Source organism: Pleurotus ostreatus, assembly GCF_014466165.1.
Source record: "Pleurotus ostreatus strain PC9 chromosome Unknown scaffold_1, whole genome shotgun sequence".
Taxonomy (NCBI): Eukaryota; Fungi; Basidiomycota; class Agaricomycetes; order Agaricales; family Pleurotaceae; genus Pleurotus; species Pleurotus ostreatus.
This window is the reverse complement of record NW_023503156.1, coordinates 2,593,096-2,612,427: the sequence shown is the minus strand read 5'-3', so window position 1 is coordinate 2,612,427 and position 19,332 is coordinate 2,593,096. Positions and strand designations below refer to the sequence as shown.

General features: G+C 51.0%; 8 protein-coding genes across 8 annotated transcripts; 1 reads left to right on the top strand and 7 right to left on the bottom strand.

Moving 5' to 3' along the window:
• Nucleotides 1-39: 39 nt before the first annotated feature.
• PC9H_000927 (uncharacterized protein) lies at nucleotides 40-1,890 on the bottom strand (the record flags this gene model as incomplete). Its single annotated transcript, XM_036770580.1, has 4 exons — nucleotides 40-320; nucleotides 376-1,201; nucleotides 1,257-1,417; nucleotides 1,476-1,890. The coding sequence occupies 4 exons, from the start codon at nucleotides 1,888-1,890 to the stop codon at nucleotides 40-42; spliced, it is 1,683 nt and encodes a 560-aa protein (XP_036636425.1).
• A 141-nt stretch (nucleotides 1,891-2,031) lies between these two features.
• PC9H_000926 (uncharacterized protein) lies at nucleotides 2,032-5,623 on the bottom strand (the record flags this gene model as incomplete). The annotated part of the gene is made up of 5 exons (XM_036770579.1): nucleotides 2,032-2,723; nucleotides 2,777-4,715; nucleotides 4,766-5,220; nucleotides 5,272-5,326; nucleotides 5,384-5,623. The coding sequence occupies 5 exons, from the start codon at nucleotides 5,621-5,623 to the stop codon at nucleotides 2,032-2,034; spliced, it is 3,381 nt and encodes a 1,126-aa protein (XP_036636424.1).
• A 657-nt stretch (nucleotides 5,624-6,280) lies between these two features.
• Nucleotides 6,281-8,517, bottom strand: RFA1_1 (Replication factor A protein 1; the record flags this gene model as incomplete). The annotated part of the gene is made up of 9 exons (XM_036770578.1): nucleotides 6,281-6,385; nucleotides 6,441-6,533; nucleotides 6,586-6,700; nucleotides 6,756-7,131; nucleotides 7,186-7,327; nucleotides 7,382-7,449; nucleotides 7,497-7,584; nucleotides 7,635-8,169; nucleotides 8,225-8,517. 9 exons carry the CDS (start codon nucleotides 8,515-8,517, stop codon nucleotides 6,281-6,283), a joined length of 1,815 nt encoding a protein of 604 aa, XP_036636423.1.
• Nucleotides 8,518-8,850: 333 nt separating this feature from the next.
• PC9H_000924 (uncharacterized protein) lies at nucleotides 8,851-10,334 on the bottom strand (the record flags this gene model as incomplete). The annotated part of the gene is made up of 2 exons (XM_036770577.1): nucleotides 8,851-9,963; nucleotides 10,023-10,334. The coding sequence occupies 2 exons, from the start codon at nucleotides 10,332-10,334 to the stop codon at nucleotides 8,851-8,853; spliced, it is 1,425 nt and encodes a 474-aa protein (XP_036636422.1).
• Nucleotides 10,335-11,288: 954 nt separating this feature from the next.
• PC9H_000923 (uncharacterized protein) lies at nucleotides 11,289-13,171 on the bottom strand (the record flags this gene model as incomplete). The annotated part of the gene is made up of 8 exons (XM_036770576.1): nucleotides 11,289-11,738; nucleotides 11,793-12,201; nucleotides 12,257-12,449; nucleotides 12,504-12,571; nucleotides 12,619-12,682; nucleotides 12,741-12,822; nucleotides 12,879-12,995; nucleotides 13,055-13,171. The coding sequence occupies 8 exons, from the start codon at nucleotides 13,169-13,171 to the stop codon at nucleotides 11,289-11,291; spliced, it is 1,500 nt and encodes a 499-aa protein (XP_036636421.1).
• A 146-nt stretch (nucleotides 13,172-13,317) lies between these two features.
• Nucleotides 13,318-15,338, top strand: PC9H_000922 (uncharacterized protein; the record flags this gene model as incomplete). The annotated part of the gene is made up of 9 exons (XM_036770575.1): nucleotides 13,318-13,487; nucleotides 13,548-13,834; nucleotides 13,887-13,986; nucleotides 14,038-14,331; nucleotides 14,384-14,583; nucleotides 14,646-14,722; nucleotides 14,775-14,892; nucleotides 14,943-15,011; nucleotides 15,061-15,338. The coding sequence occupies 9 exons, from the start codon at nucleotides 13,318-13,320 to the stop codon at nucleotides 15,336-15,338; spliced, it is 1,593 nt and encodes a 530-aa protein (XP_036636420.1).
• A 374-nt stretch (nucleotides 15,339-15,712) lies between these two features.
• Nucleotides 15,713-17,161, bottom strand: PC9H_000921 (uncharacterized protein; the record flags this gene model as incomplete). Its single annotated transcript, XM_036770574.1, has 10 exons — nucleotides 15,713-15,818; nucleotides 15,888-16,084; nucleotides 16,138-16,240; nucleotides 16,294-16,367; nucleotides 16,566-16,638; nucleotides 16,693-16,755; nucleotides 16,811-16,863; nucleotides 16,910-16,941; nucleotides 17,000-17,083; nucleotides 17,137-17,161. 10 exons carry the CDS (start codon nucleotides 17,159-17,161, stop codon nucleotides 15,713-15,715), a joined length of 810 nt encoding a protein of 269 aa, XP_036636419.1.
• A 182-nt stretch (nucleotides 17,162-17,343) lies between these two features.
• Nucleotides 17,344-19,288, bottom strand: NFS1 (cysteine desulfurase; the record flags this gene model as incomplete). Its single annotated transcript, XM_036770573.1, has 8 exons — nucleotides 17,344-17,407; nucleotides 17,458-17,581; nucleotides 17,639-17,711; nucleotides 17,765-17,926; nucleotides 18,125-18,613; nucleotides 18,669-18,806; nucleotides 18,860-19,074; nucleotides 19,120-19,288. 8 exons carry the CDS (start codon nucleotides 19,286-19,288, stop codon nucleotides 17,344-17,346), a joined length of 1,434 nt encoding a protein of 477 aa, XP_036636418.1.
• Nucleotides 19,289-19,332: the final 44 nt, after the last annotated feature.

The following is a 19,332-nucleotide window of genomic DNA, read 5'->3' as shown; positions in this document are numbered from 1 at the left end:
GGGTAATGATGTAAATTGGGGGTCAACGTCGACGCCTGCTCATTTCTGGTCGGCCGTTTCGTCCTTCAAGCTTACCCAGCTCTCAGATGTACTTTCTGGCGAACACTCCGCGTCGGCATCGGAACTGTCTTCGGAAATGTCTTCGTGCTCACTGTCTGAAAGCAAACGACCAGGTGGCGGATTCGCGGGTGTCTCCGGGGGCTGAACGAAGGGCTCCATAGGTAACAGGGAGTTCCGAACAGAGATCAAGAAATGCGGGATGATCAAAAGCGTGTCCAGGAGGGTTGTCGGGAGGTAAGAAGCCAGTTTGTATGTCATAGCTACCAAGATTAGTTAGCAATTACTACTGGGTTTGAGCTGAGGACGGATGCTTACCACCAGCTCCAACGACAATTCGTTTGCCAACCATACGGCTGTGTAGTCTCCGAAGGACAGGGCCCAAACCAAACAGATACAAGCCAATGCGGCCATCGCTCACGATACTGGCTAAAGCCTCGACGAAGGTATGCACGCCAGCGCCGCTTCTTGTCAACGGGAGGTGGTCTCGACTCCAGAAGTCCGGCAGCCAATTACTACGGCGAGGTTGACGAGGTATTTGGTGCAGCAGCGATGCATATGCAGGCCCATAAACCATCTTCTCGGAAGCGCTCCATCCTTCCATGGCTCTGTAGACATCGTGGGGTGGGAGGGGTCCTACGGACGTTTCGAGATCGAACGCGCCGACATCGACAGCTACCACCTTGATATTCTTCATGGACTCAGTCTTGTCGGTGAGCGCTGCCACGTCGATTTCGCGACGAAGGACTTCGATCCCCCGTAGCGTGGCTGCTGAAGCCATGGCCTGCATGGAAGCAAAGGGTAGGCCAACGCGTGCAGCCGTAACAGGGAGGCAAACGATCATGGTCTTCTTCCCCTTGTCTTGAGCAGCGGCGGCACCAGTGCGCAGGAGGGGCAAGAGACATTGGAAAACTTGCAGCGGCGTAATGTGTGTAGCAGTGAGGTACGGTAGGTAGTCTATGTGTAGCGCTATCTGTTCCAGCGGAGCAGAGAAGACTGGCTCCATAAGGGTAAGGAGCGAGATGACGGAGTGTATGTAAGGATGGGACCGCGCCGACGCGTAGAGATCGCCTGATGCTGTCAAGGGGAATCGGCGCGCAAGAGTGGATGTCAGGGAACGGAGAAATACAGGAATGGTGGCAGGCTGGGCACGGGAGCGTCAGTGATGTTCCGAATGGCTACAGCTTCGGCCAACGTACTTCGTATGGATCGAGAATCAGTGCCCGTACATATCCATTGCATTGCGATTCAATTTCAGTGACAGCGTGCGGCGTAGTAACACTGGTAATCACGATGTACCCTTTGTTCTCCAATTCCCTGATCAGCGGCAACCCAAGGGGTAGGTCACCTCCAAGGACCACTAATGCAACAGTTGTAAACATCGGTTCTTGCTCGCTGCGTACAACACGGGCACTCACCAACGACCTGGCGCCGTTCATTCGACGAAGCCTTCAACTTCTTTCGAGACAAACTAGCTCTTCGGAGAGAACTGCTATAGCCTACAAACAAGCCAGTGCCGACGATTCCCACAGCTAATCCCGATGCTTTCCAAGGGTTTTGCGCGGCCCATGCAAGAGGGTGCGAGAACAACGATTCGGGCAACGGCGGAGGCGGTGGAGGCGGTGGAGGCGGAGGAACCTGGAACACACCCAGAGTCGGTAGCCCTTCCTGAAGCGAGGGAATGCTTGGGCCGTATCGTGATATATCAAGCCATAGCCGATTGACGGCTTCGCGCACGCTGGGAACCTCTGGGATGGAAAGAGATGAGAACAAGAGTTCTTCCAACGATTCGAGATATTCTTCAATTTCTTCGACGGTGGGGACCACTGGCATTGTGGCGGCTCGAAGGAAATGCGCACTTCGGCATTCGCTGCTGAAAGTCACGCAACCCCTATTTCCTACAACAAGAAACTAAATTGTGGATCATAAATATCAATTACAAGGTAATACAGTAATGCGTTGGGATGTGCGGGTCTATGGGGGATCCAATGGGTAATGGTATATCTTGCGTAGGACTTGCCATATCACGTCCACGGTGGCTGCGACTTTGTCCAAGGCCACGCTCATATCAATTTTCTCCAAGGATAAAGGCCATTTTACCATCTTGTGATACGCGAGCAGTAGCAATGCCGGCGCTCCATCTCTATCAGAATCCCAATCTCCGTCGCCAGAATCTGGGACCTCAGACACGACCTCCTGAGGTTTATCGTCGGGAATATTGGTGCTAATCACGGACGCCGCGGGTGCAACAGCAGTGACGAACGTGTCATAGTTCTGCTGAGACGTGTTGTGACACCACTGCGGGCTGGCTATGTGGGTGGTGTATGCAGTCGTCGTGACAGTGACTGCCTCTGGATGATTGCGCCACTCTGGGGCATCCCTCAGTAGCGAATAAGTCTCCAAGGAGCGTTGCAGTTGCTCAACCTCCGTGCCCAAACCCAATAAGAACGATAACGTTGCGAGTGAACCAGCAAGTAAACCCAATACGACCATGAATCCAAAGATAGATGACAATGATGGCGCTGAACCGCGCAACCGACTCGGTCGTATCCGAACGGAAAGTCGCGGGAGATATGATGCATCTAGGGAGTAATGTAACAGCCTTCCTCCGGATATTGAGGACTGCTGGTATACTAGGTTCGATCGAAGAGACGCGACTTCCAGTCCTAGAGCATGAGAATGAATACGGGAAGCTAATTAACGATGAATGATCACATACCTGGCACACCGTCAAACAGAACCTCAAGGCGCCCCACCGGTAGGGCGAACGCCGGGAGAAACACTTCCATTGATAGGTCATCTACACTCTTGCCTTTCCACCTGGATTTGGGACTTTGACGGTGCAGAACGTCATGGACCACATAGTCCACCACTAAGGATCCGCCTCCAAGCCCTTGGGTATGAACAGTAACCCAGCTCAGCCACTCCTGGCCACTCATCTGTTCGAATTGCGGACCGGCGTCCTTGTCTTGTTTTGGCACGGAGATTTCGCAACGGACGGGAATGCCGTCAACACTAGCGCTGGCAATATCGATATTGGGCGGTTCGCCACCAGGGCCTGATTCGAGTTCTATTTGGGCAAGGCCGAACTCCAGGTAACTGCAATCGGGATCCAGTGGTACAGGAAGAGATATGCGGACGGCGTATGAATCCAATGGAGCACCGCCTCCACGCTCGAGAAGTAGAGGTGTTACAGTCGCCGTTGCATAAGGTATCAGCAGCGGGCCGCTCCTTCCAGCGCTTGAAGCAGTGATAGCTCGAGAAGAGATCAGGCTAGTAGATCCATTGAGCTTGCTGTTGGGTATTGTTGGCCGACGTGTTCCTCGCATTATCGAATTGACGTGGCCATGCATTATACCGTGTCTAGCGGCAGAGCGCAAGGTAATTCGACCTCCGTCATCATTGCATGTAGTCGAGCCGCCCTTCTGTAGAACTGTTTTGAGGGCCTGGGCATCCGTAGAAATATCTCCCGAGGGATTGTAAACAACCAGTTTCAGTAAGTCTGAGTCAAGCTTATTGTCAATGATCGTTGTTGTTGTTTCTGAATGCGCTGCAAGGACGGTGAAACGGGGAAGAGCGATCAAAGGATTCTGGTTGCGCTCCATGTCACTTTCAGTATTTGATGAGGACGATGCGGGTTCACGATAGGATGCAGACGTCAAATGTGGGTATCTGGGGGTGATGAGGCAGATACCCGAGATCTTGAATACAAATGAATTCTTCGCTGGCGGTATGAACTCGTTCATGTTGACATGAATTGTGACCGGAGATCCAGGCGGTTTAATCCTGTCAGCTACATTGCCACTCGAGGCTTCGGCCCCGGATGAGGGAGTCAAAGAGCCAATCGAGGACAAAGTCGCAGATGGAGTTAATGCGGTTGACCCTTCAAACGAGTACTCCGCCAGACTTTGATTAGGGAGGGGGGCGCGCAGCAGGGAGTTTGCCGACGTATAGGAAGTGGTGTGAGAAGGGTTCGTCGATATGTTGTCTTCGGTGATCGTGCTTGTCGCCAGCGAAGTAGTGTCTGACGGTGGTAGCCTGCTACCAACGTTGGAGCCGGTGAATCCATGTCCGCCAGATACCGTCCAATGCGTATCCTGGCCATCGATCCATGAAACGTCTGACCCCTTGGCCTCAAGACCAACGTCCAGGCCGACGAGCGTGGCAACACCTGGGAACCATAGTCCAGTGCAAGTGCCTGTATATTCCACTTTCATGATGATGCCTTCTCGACCATCCTGCCGGCCGCTAGCTATCCCCTTCCCTATCACCGAACATCTCATTTCTCCTTTGACTTTGTCCACGCCAGCTCGATTCCACCCATCGTCAGCACCCACGAAATTCGGGATCGATTTGGGTGGCTTCGCCCAACGGATACGGATTCTTTCTGTACTTTGAAACGAACCCTGGCAGCAAGAAACGAGTTTCTCGGTGACCGATGAATCACTGGACTCATCATCCGCGAAATCAGTGTAGTGAGACTCTGTTCTGCTGAGTCGCGAGTTCTTTCGTGGGCTGATGATGGGGTCAGCACTGAAGTCCCAGCCGACATCCTCTTCGACCGAGGATAATGATGCCATTGAAGCTGACACAGGTTTGTTCGATATCACTCGGAACTTGATGGAGTTTTGAAGACACCGCGGGGTTGGTATTGATAGCTATAAGACAATAAGTTACTTGGGTTCAGAATACAGTGGAATCTACATACAAGATACGGGTTCCGGGGTGGCATACTCGTATATGGAATATACATCTCGATGGCAGCCATAAACTGAAGAACGTGTTTTTCTCCCAATGATGACCGCCTGTTCTTATAGGGCGTTCGGGACGAATGACCTCCATGTTCTTGTAGAGGTGGGAATTCCTTTGGCAATATATAGCACACCTGGTAGCCAGAGACAAGAACGTGGCCTGTATAATTGACGTCTAAGGGGGCGGCATCGTCGCTATTACCAAGCGAAGAAGCTGTCGGCCTCGACATTGAGGGTGCATCACTTCGAAGGGACCCAAAGACGGACTGGTACGGGACGGAAGAGGGTGCGGGTAAATTGAGGAGTTTGGCGGCTTTGTGAAGCAACGGATGATAAGTGGTCGAAAAAGCATAGGGAACCGATTGCTGATCTAGTGGGTGAACCTGGCTTAAGGTTATTCTTACATTGTCCTCTATTTCCACTGTGGTAAGCCCAAGTTCTGACGCGCTGAGAAGACGCGTACCAGGGAATAGTGGAATAGTCATGCCAGGAGTTACACTTTCCACTGGCAAGGCAATCTACGAACACGTATGCCATCATTATTGGGCTCTCCGGAAGCTGGAAAGCACACGTACTCTGAGGAACATCTTCACTTCCGCGCCCGTCTCTTTGGAAGGCCGGAACTTCCCCTCAATTGCGACGCGTGTAACCACATTCAACTTCGATGGATTCCCCGACGTGGCTGTCGAGAACGTGGAAGTTGGGCTCGTTGTACGAGCAGCGCTCGCCCGAGATGGGGTACGTGGGTAAGGGTGTGCAGTGGCTGAGCCGTTAATCAACTCGGTCCGTCGGCTGGTGCGCGAATAGGTGGACATTGAGGCGCAATGTGGGTCCAAAGGAAAGCGAGACGCGTCGCAATCAATAAAAAATGAGCACAAGCACCGTGGGGGTCGAGGTGAGGAGGAAACAGCGCGACTTGCTCAGCGTCAGCAAATCAACAGAGGAAGCAGGTGCATCATGTGAGACGCGTCCACAATGGGAAACACTCTGCGCGCTTTCCCAGGCACCCTAACCGAGCGGAATCATAAAGGGCCACTTTGGCAGCAGGTGCGGCCTCGACGCCAGGCAGCCATACTCACAGCGTTGCTATCAAGATTGGGCATCGTCTTTCGCAACGAGCTCAGGAACTCTGAATCATTGCATCCCACGTGTTCGTTGTTGGCTGCACCTGCGATGATGTCCTAATCTGGTCCTAATTGATTGATACGATTCGGATTGAAGCAGGGAAATGTAATAGTACAGTTTATCAATACGAGGAAGCAAACATCTAATCAGTAGCATACATAATTGGACCGATGATCTCTGGCAAGAGGTTGGAAGTAGAATAACAAGACCGATGGAGTGGATGGGGCTTAAGATGACACTGCCAAGTACTAAACATGTTTGAGCAAGAAGAGATTATCGAAACTGGCATCTGAACGTAAGTTCACCCAGGGGAGTGCCACGCCAAACGCCCTTCCAAGTTGGACAAGTTACAGGGCCCAAGGAGATCGTAAAAGACCAACAAGCGCCGCTATTTCCTCCTTGTAGTCTAGAGGGCTGATCTTTGTAATTCCGTAACGAACACGAGTCTGGTCCTATGATGCGGATCGCGATGTCAGCTCAAGGTATGAGCCAATCGTAATGACATACATTGTAAGTGTCTTGTTTCGCGCGACAGGCAAAGTTATACGTTTGGCATGTGGCCTTCTGCATGACGGAGTTAAACTCGGACTCGTTGCGATCCTGCAGAGTACCGGATGAATAAGGTCAAGCCTCGAAGATATTAACCACATACACGTTTTTCAATCAGGTCGTTTGCGGTCATGCCGAAGATAGCAACACCAACATCGTTAAAGCCCTGAAGCCAGGCTTGCCCTGACCAGTCCGCCACGGCCATGGAGATGATGTACCTATCCATGATGGTGTCAGTACCTCCGAACCCCGCAGCTTATGCTGTGTTCCTACCGGTATTCAGGGCGCGGAAAGCTTTTATCGCACTTTTCACACCGCCACTGGTCACCCTCCTGAACAACTTTCTTGTTACAATCTTGGGTAGGACAAGCAGGGTAAGAAATGTTGTCGGACTTGATGTGCATGATGGTGGCCCTTGCCGAGAAGTAATCCACCTTCTCAGTCCCGAGTTGAGATTCCTTGATATCACTGAAATTCCGCATTTCCGATCGATTGAAACCTCCACCGGAGTTCGTGGACACAACACTTGAATGGGAATGAAAGCTTTGGTCGGCTCCGTACGCATCATACCAGCCCCGCAAAGCAAATGCTTCCTCGATGTCAGGGTTGATGGTCATAGTACTCGAGCTGAACATTGACAGAGAACGACCTAGAATGAGGACAAGTCAGCTGAAAGGCTCAATAAAGATAACAACATTAGTACCTCCAAAATCACCAACTTTGACACCCTTGAAAGCAATCACAGGTGCATCATCTGCGTTATAGGACTCCGCCTGCTTACCCCAAAGAGTAAGCCGAACCGAAAAGCCTGACTTATCGACAAGAGTGAGTTCTCGTTTGGGGATCTAAATCGAGGCTAAGTTTGAGGTGCTTTCTGAGCAAAGGTAAACCAGTCTTACACTTCGACTGCTGGCTTTGGAGATGATCTCGGACAGCGGGGCCACTTCCTTGACTATCCCGATGACATCTGGGAAGCATTAGAACGAAGGTGCACAGTGTTAGCTAGTAACGTACCGCATGTAGAATCCTTGGCCAACTCCTCGAGTCCAGAAAGCGGGACAAAATTGTACTTGACCATGGGGACATTCGAGACTTCGTGGCACTATACAAGATTACGTCAATGAATTGACGCCAAGCAAGCGGCCTGCAAACCTCTTCAATCTCAGTGTGCTTCTCGAAACTGAGCTCGTAATCATTTGTAAGATTCGAGAATTTCTTCTTCGCCAGGTTGACACGCGCTTTCGAGATGTAGTATACTCTCCCCTCTTCGAGTTTTGGGTAAAGGTCGTCTACGACGGTGTTGAACGCGGTGCCTTTGATCTCAGCCGAGTCGTCCATAAGCGTGACGCTGAAGAGCTTGCCCTCGCCTCGTTGGTTAGACCAGTGTTTGATATCCGATTTCTGAGTCACTCTGGCCTTTATGGTCCAGTTGTTCTGGTAGGGACTAAGACCCTCGATAGGATATATTGACCCGTGACGACTGCTCTTCGAAGGAACTTGATTTTGTGGCTGAGGCGTGTTTTGATTGCTAGGTTGCATAGGAGGTCGAGGTGGAGCTGGCGACGCGACATTCGATGGTGTGGTAGCAGTGGAACCACCGGGGGCCGAAGTGTCAGGCAGTGCTTTTGGGTCCCCAATCTTTGGCACGTCCAGAGCAAGCACTTCAAGTCCAAGGATGATGATCAATCTGCACGCGAAATGATACACTCTGTTTGCAAACTAGCGCAAAGGAGAACACGTACCGCTTGTCTTGGACGGAATTCGAGGTCATTTTTGTGAGCTTAGCTACCGTGTTCTTTGCAATGCGTCCCTCAGTAACATAGTTGTTGAGCTGAGTGGCCAACATGGCCTGTGCGTAGTTGACGCCGTCAGAAATGATGATTCTGTAGCGGTCTGTTGGCTGGTTCGCCGACGCGAGCGAAACTTTCTTTACTGATAGCAACTGAAGAGTGCATGGCTGATTCAAGATGTCCGCGTCGCCTGGAGCCGGGCTGTGAAGTCGCGCGCAGATTCCTGAAGTGAGTTGGAAGGACATGGTGGTTGTCGCGAAAGCTGTGTGACAGTCACAGTGTTACTCAACGCGTTTTGTAATGAGCCGCTCACGTGTTACTGGAGCCACTGTTTGATTCGAACGATCACTATCATTGGACAACAAATTACAAGAAGATATGCTACAAAGCGAAAAAGCGAACGGAAAAAGGACTCTGCAAAGCTACGACTAGATTATTCTGCTAATTAGGTTTCAGGTCTGGTAGTATCTTGGCTTCTATGCTACACAGTGTTTGGCCGATGCTGCGGTAGAATTGTAAGGTATGCCCGCAAATTATCATCGTACCGTATTATAATACGCTGATCTTAACGTATTGATCTAGTTTCCTTTGAGCGCCGCCCGTCTAGTTGCGTCTCGTGCAGCCTTGAGAAGAAGGGACAGTTCGGTCCCGCCAGTGCCCCGTATTGGGCCTTTTTCAGGTGCCCGTCCCCTCTGACGCTCCATCGCCGCTAGGACAGGGCATCCAGGCCGATCGGAGGGCGCTGATCTGGACATCGTGACGATGTACAGGCAGGCAATACGCATGTGCATATCCCGAAGCTTCTTCAACGCCATGACCGCGGCATCGTAGGGCTCCTTGAGGGCAGTCGTCTCCTGGGCCTGGTCGCGCAATTGGCGTGGAGCTGCAGCAAGGTACTCGAGGAACTCCCTGTGCTTCCCTGGCATGTAGCGCCTCATTCTCGCCATAAACCCTCTGTCTGCCCTCTTGTTTTCCGGCGATGGCGCAGGTGATCGGCGGTATTGCAGTTTGTGATCGATACCGAGGAATATATCCAGAGCGTGTATTACTGTACTCTGGCCGGCCGAAGGCCCGCTGAGGTCGAGCTTCTCGCTCATATCCACCCCCTCGTACACCCAACCAGGCTCCTGGGGTCCCTTTGCGTCGCTCCCTTCGAACCAAGGACGAATCTCCCAGTAGAACACGTGCGGATCACAATCAGCTCGCACCGATTGAATAATTTCGCTGATATCTTCGATTGCCTTCGTTAGCCGCGCTAGATCCCTTGATACTCTGGAAATAGATGTGAAGTCGGACATGTTCGGCAAACTATGGAACGCATCGATGATTCGTAGAATCTCGATCCCTCGTATTTCTGCCCGAGCTGATGCAATGTAAAAGCTGCGTTCGTCGTCGGTATCAGAAAACGTGTACTTGGGGCGGATGTTCTCTAAGGAGATGGGGCAAGACTTGTCCACGGGCTCGCAGTTCCATAAGACGGTGTCCGCGAAAGTAAGGACTGGCGCTATTCCGAGCACTCGCGACACGGCTACAAGAGGTACTGCGATCGACTTTGGGACAGTTATTGATGCGTCTTCATTGCTTGGAGGGATCGAATGGACGTAGAAATGCACTAGCCATGCCAGAACCTGATGCGCCTTTTGCAAGAGGCGAGGATTGGTGTGTAAAACCTCCGTCTCGATGACCGGCCACTACACGAAGGGTCACCGGTCAATCTTGTTTCCTCGGATGCTACAAAGTGCCTACATACCGATTTGATAGCTCGCCGCCAGGCTTCGCTATTAGTTCGCTTCTCTAGCGCTGCGTCTGATTCGTCCTCGCCAAGGCTGACGCGTTCCGTGGTTTCATCGAGGGCGGCTTCCCAGATGTCGAATGGTCTTGGCAATGGGGGAAGAGGGTCTCTGGGGAAGAATCCCGATTCCCCGTCTATGTCAAACTCTGCCAACGACGGATGATTAAACACGGTTCTGCGATGCGGGGCGAAGATAGTAGAGTTAAGCAGCGACAATGAAAAACGACCGAGCTCCTGCGCCGAAGGAAGAATAGTAAAGTATGCAGACATGGTAGAAATGATTAGGAGGAATCTTGGTATGAAGTTAGAGCTAAATGGACGCGTTGAGTACACTCTTTATATGTTTCGGACAAGGTAACGCCACTGATCGAATGGTTGGGTCTAGCTGTTCCCTTCATTATGCCTTCTCACTTACGGAGTGGTATTGCGATACTAAGGGGTGGTGATCTCTGCTACCCTGCCGGACCACTGCCGTGCGCGTCTGCTTATTTCGCAACCCTGGTTTGATTCCGTTTAGTTCATCTGTGTCATAAAATGGATCGCGATCAGATTCAGCAGACTCAATTAACTGTTTCAAATATATTTTGCGGAATCCTTCAGATTCAATGACCAATTCAGCACGAATAGAATCTGCATCATATTCCATTATGATTTGATAGCCAGTGTCGATGGCTATGGGCGATGCTGGTGGTCACCTGTAGTCACCTGTAGTAGCCACTGATCCAGAAAATGTCGGACAGTTTACTCCTCCTGGCGTGCCTTGCAGTGTCTTGTGACTTAATTTGATCAGGAAAAAAACGCTGTACCTCCAAGTGCTGGGCCCAGCTGTCTATCACTGTAAAACAATTTGAAAAAAGCCTGCACCGTCGGCAGTTTGCCTCCGCATTGGCAACCTTTAGTCTGTAAATTGCCTCGACGACCACTACTGAATGACGCTATATCGCTTTTGGCATCTATCGGTGGTATCCCCATCCAATACCCCGCACATCTCTTCTTTATTGGCTTAAAATTTGTGGACGTCACAAATATTATGTTGCAATGATACCACACACACGCCCGAAGGTAAGGTACGTGAGGTTAGCGCCGCGAGCTAGATCGGTAACAGACAGATGAACTGAACTGATACTTCAGGCAATGCCCCATTCATCGCGATGCCTCATTGTTACGAGTTGGAATTGGCGTACTACTAGATCAAACAAAGCACACTACAACTGATGATCAAACTTATGCGCTCCGTTTCGCAGGATACTTCCACTTGAGCCATACGAAGTTACCATCGGCGTTATCAACAACCTCGCACTTACGACTTGCAACCTCCGTGACCTTCTCCTTAACACCCATCTTACCACCGCGCAGGTCTTCAAATCTCGCGATCAACTCGTCCAAACGTAGCCCCTTAGAACCTCCTGACTTGTGAGAGCCACGAACAACGGAACCAATCTCCTCCTCAGATGGCAATGCATATTGCATAGGATTCGAAAGTGTAGTGGCGAGATGGCCCGGAAGTGTCAAACGCGGTGCAGAAGTTAGATACGCCGAATCGCGGGAGAAGAACTTTGCAACATCCGCTGGTGAGACATCCTCGAGGCGAGATGGCGACCAAGCAGGCCGCGTTTTGATCTTTTCGACGAGTACTGCCCGAACGCCTGTTGCGAAGTCTGGACTGGCTCCATTCTACGGTACGGAATTAGTGGCACGCCGGGTGCTGTCGACTTAATCAAGACTCACGCAGTACGCGGTGGCTATTTTGAGTTCCATGTTGAGGGCTTCGAGGAGTGACAACTGTTTCCCTTTTCGGATGGCCTCAAGTGCGACCTTGAGGCTGGTCGGGCTGCGCATGTTCATCGCGGCAAGCGTTTCTTCAGCCCAAGCTCGGATTTCAGTATTTCCATCCATGGAAAAGGCCTCCAAGTCTTTCATGATGTCTTCCACTTTGTTATGCCCAAACGCAGAGTCCAGAGCTGATCGAACGTTACCCGACAACCGAGGAAGGGATTCATTAGGTTGCCGTTCCTCCGATAGCTCCTCGATGACATTGTTGATTGCATCATGGGAAGGGCTTTCCAGAGCTTCCAGTCGCTGTAAGAGGACGGGAACGCGCCGCGAGGGGATATAATGCGTGGCCAAGCCGGATTCACTGTGACAAAGGCCGTGGTTACGTCGGACAAATAAGACATGGCTGAGCTACTTACAAGACATCACGACCACCCAGCATCTGAGATGTGAGGCCGAGATATGTGCCTATCTCTCCGTCAAGCCTGGACAAGAAGTAACTGGCACCGACGTCGGGACAGTACCCAATTTTTGTCTCGGGCATGGCGAAGACGGTCTTCTCTGTGGACACTCTGAAAGGAGCGTGCACGGCAAGACCCACGCCGCCCCCCACTAGATAACATCATTAGCATCTGCAACCTGATGCGAGAGACTCGGAATATTCACTTGTAAAGCCATCCATTATAACAACATACGGCTTCTTCAGAGCTGCTAAAATGTAATCCGTTTCGAACCTTTGGTGTGTTAGCTGGAATGGATGAGGGTCATAGAATGAACGCACTCCTTCTGGAAGAATTCTATAGATTTGTGTCGTGTGCTAGGTTCCGCGGCATTCTCGACGACATCTAATAAAAGAGTGCCAAATCAGTATATGGGTCGTCTTTGAGAGTCAATGACACCCACTGACGACATCACCACCAGCGCAAAACCCACGACCGACGCCGCTGCCGACGACGGACCCACAAAGTTCTGATTGATTCCACTCCTAGAAGTAGCGTTAGCACCAGGCAGGCAAGATCTATAGCCATGTAGTTCACGAACCTCGATTTTTGGTCGTAGAAGGTCAAGCATGGATTCATCAAGGGCATTGAGTTTTTCCGGGCGGTTCAGAGTATATTTTCTCATGGCAAGCTTGCTTTCGAACAGAACCGGGGGCTGCTAACAAATGGCTATGTGAGCGCATGATGCGGAGAACAAGATAAAGCTGAAATGAGTACCTCCGAAGACTCGGACGACGCCGAGGTCATAGACGTGAGATGCCTTGAGATTGATTGGGTTCTTTTGCTTGCGGCTGCGGCGTTGCGAGCCATCCTCTTGAAGGAACTGGCCAACATTGACTCGAAATCGACGCGACTCCGAACTCGAGTGTTACGCCGTTTTCGGAAGACCAATGCCGGGTCACCGCCCGTGACCGTGAGACAAGCGCTCATGGGGCGAGCGCTCATCTTGAACTGATCTTGATTCCTTACTTCCATGTTTCATGGACTCATCTCTGGGAACGCGCATCAGCCTTGCTGGGAATACCGGAACCGTTAGATTTGTTGGCAATGTCCAAGGCACGTCTGGCGTTTGGCTAGGAATTGAATGGGACGATCCAACTCGGGGCAAGCACGATGGCGTCCACAATGAGACACGTTACTTCAATTGTAGGTGGGCTGCATCAATATCGCGTCCAATTAGTGGCATTAGAGTTTACGATACGACCCCCAGCGTTCCTAATTCGGGTTCGTTTATTCGCCCAACGGCGCAGAATCTATCATATGGCGTTTCGTTCTTGCAAGCATTGTCTGCCAAGTATGTTGAGCAGCTGCACGGAGCCGCGACCCAGGAAAAGGTTATTTTGGGCTCCTCCAACGGTTCCATCGAGGTCGAAGGGCCTCACCTAGACAAAATTCGGAAGAAATTAGCTCGTCTGGACCGATTGCGAGATGTCAGTCTCGACGGCGAGAGGGTCGCTAGGGCAGATCCAGGCGATACCGTACGAAGAACTTGCTCTAGTACGTAAGGAAGCAAGCTCCTTCAAGCACTCCGTTGTAGATGCCCTTATAGACATACGCAATTTGGACCTGTCTCATAGCTTACTACCGAGCTGGGACGTTGTTGCCGCGATCGTGGCTGAGCTGCCTGGCCTGCAGTCCCTGGCCTTGAAGTAAAGTTCTCATTTACGTCCCTGTGCGTTTTTTCATGCAACCGCGTCTAGCCATAACCGTCTGCAGCAACCATCGGACCTCGCCAAGATGGCGGCTTCATTCCAGCACCTGGAAGAATTACAGTTAAATGCCACACTCACATCCTGGAGTGCGATGCTTGACGTCATTCGCTACACCCCCAAACTGCGTTTTCTGGAAATGGGATACAATTACCTCACTCATCTAGAGAATAATTTGGTTACTAGCGATGCCATGGGAGAATGTGTTTTGCAATCTCTCAATTTGGATAGCAACGAATGCAAGGACTGGCCCGCCGTGTGTCAAGCAATGCAGATATTCCCTTCGTAAGTGCGCTTTCCTTTTAATCAATCCAAACTGTTGCCAATCTCGCTTTAGTCTCCAACGACTGCTACTAAGCTCAAATGGGATTGCCCAAATTCCTTACCCCGCGGAGGGCCAATCCGAAATACTGCAGGGTCTTCACCATTTGGCGTTGCCATCCAACTTGCTCTGCTCCTGGAGTGACATCGACGCACTTTCTCGTTGGTGCCCAGGGCTCAAAACCCTGGCTCTAGGATTGAATCCATTCGTTGTTGGTCTGCCCGCCACGCCACTCAATTACGGCTCCCGTCGGTTCCTGACTACTATATGTGAATAGGTGAAGCTCATGCAAGGTACTCCAAGCAGATCACAGTCGCTCTCATGCCTTCTCTGGTCATACTCGATGGCGTAAATGTGGGCATGAAGCCTCTTTGCCCGAGCCGTTCCGAATGACCAACAAGTCTAGATATCCGCAAAAGAGCGGGTAGATTGTGAATTATTCTACTTATCGTATGTGGCGAAAAATGGGTTTCAGTCCCACCTATCGCCCGCAGATTACCCTCGTTGGCAGGAGTTGTGTGCGAGTATGGACATTTAAATCCGTTCCTCGATCCCTCGCTCATGATCCATTCAGAACACGGGGAGCCATCGGTGGTCACCAACAATCATGAGTCTAGTGCTAAATTGAGTACTCGTCTCATCGGTGCGTGGGTCTCTGCATTCTTTGGGCGAAGTGCTTTATTCCACTCTAGGTATACGAGTATATCAGTATTCGGAGCCGCCTGCACGCACTCTGACAGTTCCAACTCGCAAGCCTGACGCTGTAATTCAAGTCCTGCCCACGATGACTTTGCGCATGCTTCGTAACAAGATAGGGAAATCCCTGAAAGCCAGCAGGAAGACTGCATTTCTTTGGATATTGCTTGACGAGGGCACAACTACAGTTGAACTTAGTAAGGACGAAGATGGTCATTCATTAGATTGGCTAGGGATTGAAAACGATTCGCAACTTGTTCTAGTACTTGGGTGATTATGATTGAATTACCATCATCTAATTACAACCAAGTAATTTACACTCCATTTGGTTGCACCATTGGTTGGAACCGCGGTTGTTGACAGCCTTGCCCACGTAATGGACCAGTTCCTTTAGTTCTTCCGGAAGAGTTGAAGTGGTCTTATAGATCCAACGTAGGACAGAAAGGACCTGGTTGCGCGCCTTCCAGTGGGCGAGCGGCACGACGAAACCTCAGGGGGACGAGTAGCCTTGCGGAAACCAACGAGTATCGAGCACAGTACACCGTCCGCATACAGATAGTAGCATATTCGAGAGAACGAGAAGCAAACCAAGACGAGCACCATCGAACGAGGTCCGTCGGGATCATAATCCTGGGTCTCTACCACCATCTATCGGGCCCATCCACCTTCGCCGTTTTGCCTGGGGGGCCTTTCCTCGTAAAATTCATCCTTATCGTCGCGGCGTCGGTCATCCCTACGACGATCATGATCATCCCTGCGACGTTCATAATAATCAGGTGGTGGTCTGCGGTCATCATAACCGCCGCGTCGGTAATCATCGTACCCTGCAGGCCTTCTATCATCATACTCCCTCTTGGGAGGGGGAGACCTGGGTGGGCGACGATCATCATAGTCGGCTCTACGTGCTGGGGACCTTGATCGGTCTCTGCGAGACTCCCTGCGATCGTCACGATATCTGTCTTCTCGCGGTGGTCGGTCATCTCTGCGGTCATCACGCCTATAGTTATCGGGGCCACCACGCTGAACAATGCTCTTCAATAAATATATCCTTAAAAGGACTAATTGGAACTCACAGTTTCATCGATGGCAACACGAACGGGGCGTCCACGTAAGTCCCGTCCATCCAATTCTTTCACAGCACGGTCAGCATCTTCACGAGAAAGGTACTCAAGAATCCTTGGAAGGGCGTCAGCGACGCAAAGAGAGCGAACAAACGAAGGTTCACCAACCCTTGGCCTGCGTTATCGCGGTCGATGTCTGCAAAGGAAACACTGCCGGCGTCGCGTCCGAAGTCTTTGAGGTCCTAACAGCCACGAGGAAGTTAATCAGGGTCCAAGAATGGTCAACCGATGCCAGGGCCCCGTATCCTCTGGCGAAAATCGTGGATTGACAGCAGGGAGGGTCGATATCGAAACACCGAGAAGCAACCGTCCGAATAAGGGAATGCGGTGGCGACCAGGAACTCCACGCTCGGGGCGGCACCAAGGGAAAATTCTCATACCTGCCAGCTTGTGTCCCGAGAAACGCCGGAAACGATGAGGCGGATGCCGGGGGGTCTGCGAGAACGTGGCGCACTGTGGGAGAAGGGTCTATCAAAAGGAAAGCCCTATCATATCTTGTCGTCATACCCATGTCTGTCGTCGTAGGGATCGCGGCGGGGGCGACTTTCTTTCGCAAATTCTACCACAATGCTAAGGGGACGCGAAGGTCAGTTGGCTATACAGTTTGAGTGGTCCAGTTACTCACTTGGCTCCCATGAAAGGTTTGCCGTTAAAGTTGTGCACTGCGTCTTCCGCATCCTGTCGTAAGATTAGAAGATGGACGGCCAACACGAAACTAATATACCTTAGAGTTCTCGAATTCGACAAACCCGAAGCCTGGATTATAGGGTAGAGTTAGTCAGTCACCTTCTGGTTCATAGGGCGCTCCTGGTACCTGTCATGACACGGCAGTCGACGATTCGGCCGTAACCTTCGAAGAATTTTTGTACATCGTCTGAACGGGTATCACTGGGGAGTCCTGTCGCAATACTGCTGAGCTAAACTCGACAGTGGTGAATCCAAAAAACTTACTGCCTAGGTAAAGACGTCTGGCCATGTTGGTTAGAAAGAAGTTGAAAATCAGCTGAGTTCGAAATCAGTGGTTGATATCAAGACTGGTCCGTGCGTGTCCGCAGCCCCTTTGTTCTGTGTCCGCTGGTCCATTGTCAAGAACAGCTCGAGCAAAAAAATGGACACTTAGAGATAGTATATGATACAAGGGGTAAAGCCAAAAATTATTTAGTGCTGCGACCAGTCAATACTGCTAATATCAATGCCTTCCTGAACCATCTCCCAGAGTGGACTGGGAAACATAATCAGAGATGCTCAACGAGGGACCTGATATAATCTTACCTCATATCACGCAGGCGGGTGACTACCCGCACAATCTCCTTGACCACGAAATCAATTTCGGCTTCAGTGGTGAAGCGGCCTATGCCAAATCGAAGGGAAGAATGAGCCATGTCTTCAGCAGCGCCTGCAGATGGAGGGTAAGCAATCATCTTTCTCAAGGAAACCGAGTATTGAAACGTACCTAGGGCGCGGAGAACGTATGAGGGCTCTAACGAGGCAGAAGTGCAAGCACTCCCTGACGACAACGCAATATCCTGAGGGAGGAAGGTGAGTGAGGGGAACTGCTGATGAGATGTCCCAAACTTACTTTGAGGGCCATCAACAAGCTTTCTCCCTCGACATAGGCGAAACTCAAGTTGACGCATCCAGGATAGCCGTGAACATCGCCATTGCGAATGACATGCTCTACTTGGGAGTTTATGCCATCTATCAACCGCTGAGATAGTCCCTTCACGCGTTCGTGGTCTCTCTGTGGGAGCAACAAGTCAGTTTCCATAAAACCGTGCAGAATCGTAGCCACAGCATTCGGGTCAGTACCCCTGCGTTGAAATCAAAGCAGAGCCAAACCCACGACGGCATCAAGGACACCCGGTTTACTCTGCTCAGTAAAGAAATAGATATTTATGCAAAGTATCATCATCCGGCCAACAGGAAGCAATCTACTCACTTGCATTTCCCTTTTGGCTATCCGAGCTGCCTCCCCCAAACCAACCGCGAGTGGTGTAGGGAGTGTGCCACTCCTGAGTCCGCGCTCTTGTCCACCACCGCTTAAAATGGGTTCCAATCTAACTCGCGGCCGCCTTCGGACGTAGCAAGCTCCGATTCCTTTTGGTCCGTATATCTTATGACCCGATATGCTCATCAGGTCGACATTCATCTCATTGACGTCCACGGGTATCTTCCCCACAGCCTGAGCAGCATCAGTGTGAAAGTATATTCCCTTGTGTTTGCGAAGAAGGGCGCCGATTTCTTTGATTGGCTGGATAACTCCCGTTTCGTTGTTGACGGTCATGATAGAGACAAGCGACGTATCGGGGCGAATTGCGGCCTCCAGCTCGTCCAAAGAGATGAGTCCATTTTGTTGGACTGGGAGATAAGTGACGTCGAAACCTTCCTCGCTCAGTTTGCGACAAGAATCAAGTACACATTTATGTTCCTAAATTAATTCGTAGTAAACACCTAGAGTCGCAAAGTAAAAGGGCAAGACGCACAGTTTGTGTTGTTATTATATGTTTCTTTTTCTCCTTGTGAAATCTCCCAACGCCTTTGATGGACATATTATTGGATTCTGTCGCCCCAGAAGTGAAAATAATGTCCTTTGGATCAGCTCCAATGAGGTCTGCAATGTGCTAGAGGAGGTAAACGTAAGGTGGAGAACACATTTGTACCCGCACCAACATACCTTGCGTGCCTCCTCTACACCTTGTTCTGCTTCCCACCCATAAGCATGGGTGCGACTGTGTGGGTTTCCGTACTGATCAGTGAAATATGGAAGCATAGAATCAAGGACCCGAGGGTCGACAGGCGTCGTGGCCTGCATGTCAAGGTAGATTGGCCGTATTTTCTCCTTCACCGAGCCCTCGCGGCGTTTAACATCTAGCTTGAAACCCAACATGTCTAGTTGCGAATGAGACAAGTTCTAGTAGTATATGGGGTACATACCAGGCCGCGGTGTGAAATGGGATTCCTCCTGGTACGTCGAGGGGACATCCATGACACTCGCTCGTTCAGCACCGGAAGGTTGCACAAAACCCCGTCGGCCATTTCGCACCGACACAGATACCGTCTTCGACGACTGACGCAGAATATTCCGTGATGTCCTTGACAGCATGTTGAGAGCGTTGAGGCTTATCAGATAGGATGGAATGAAGCAAG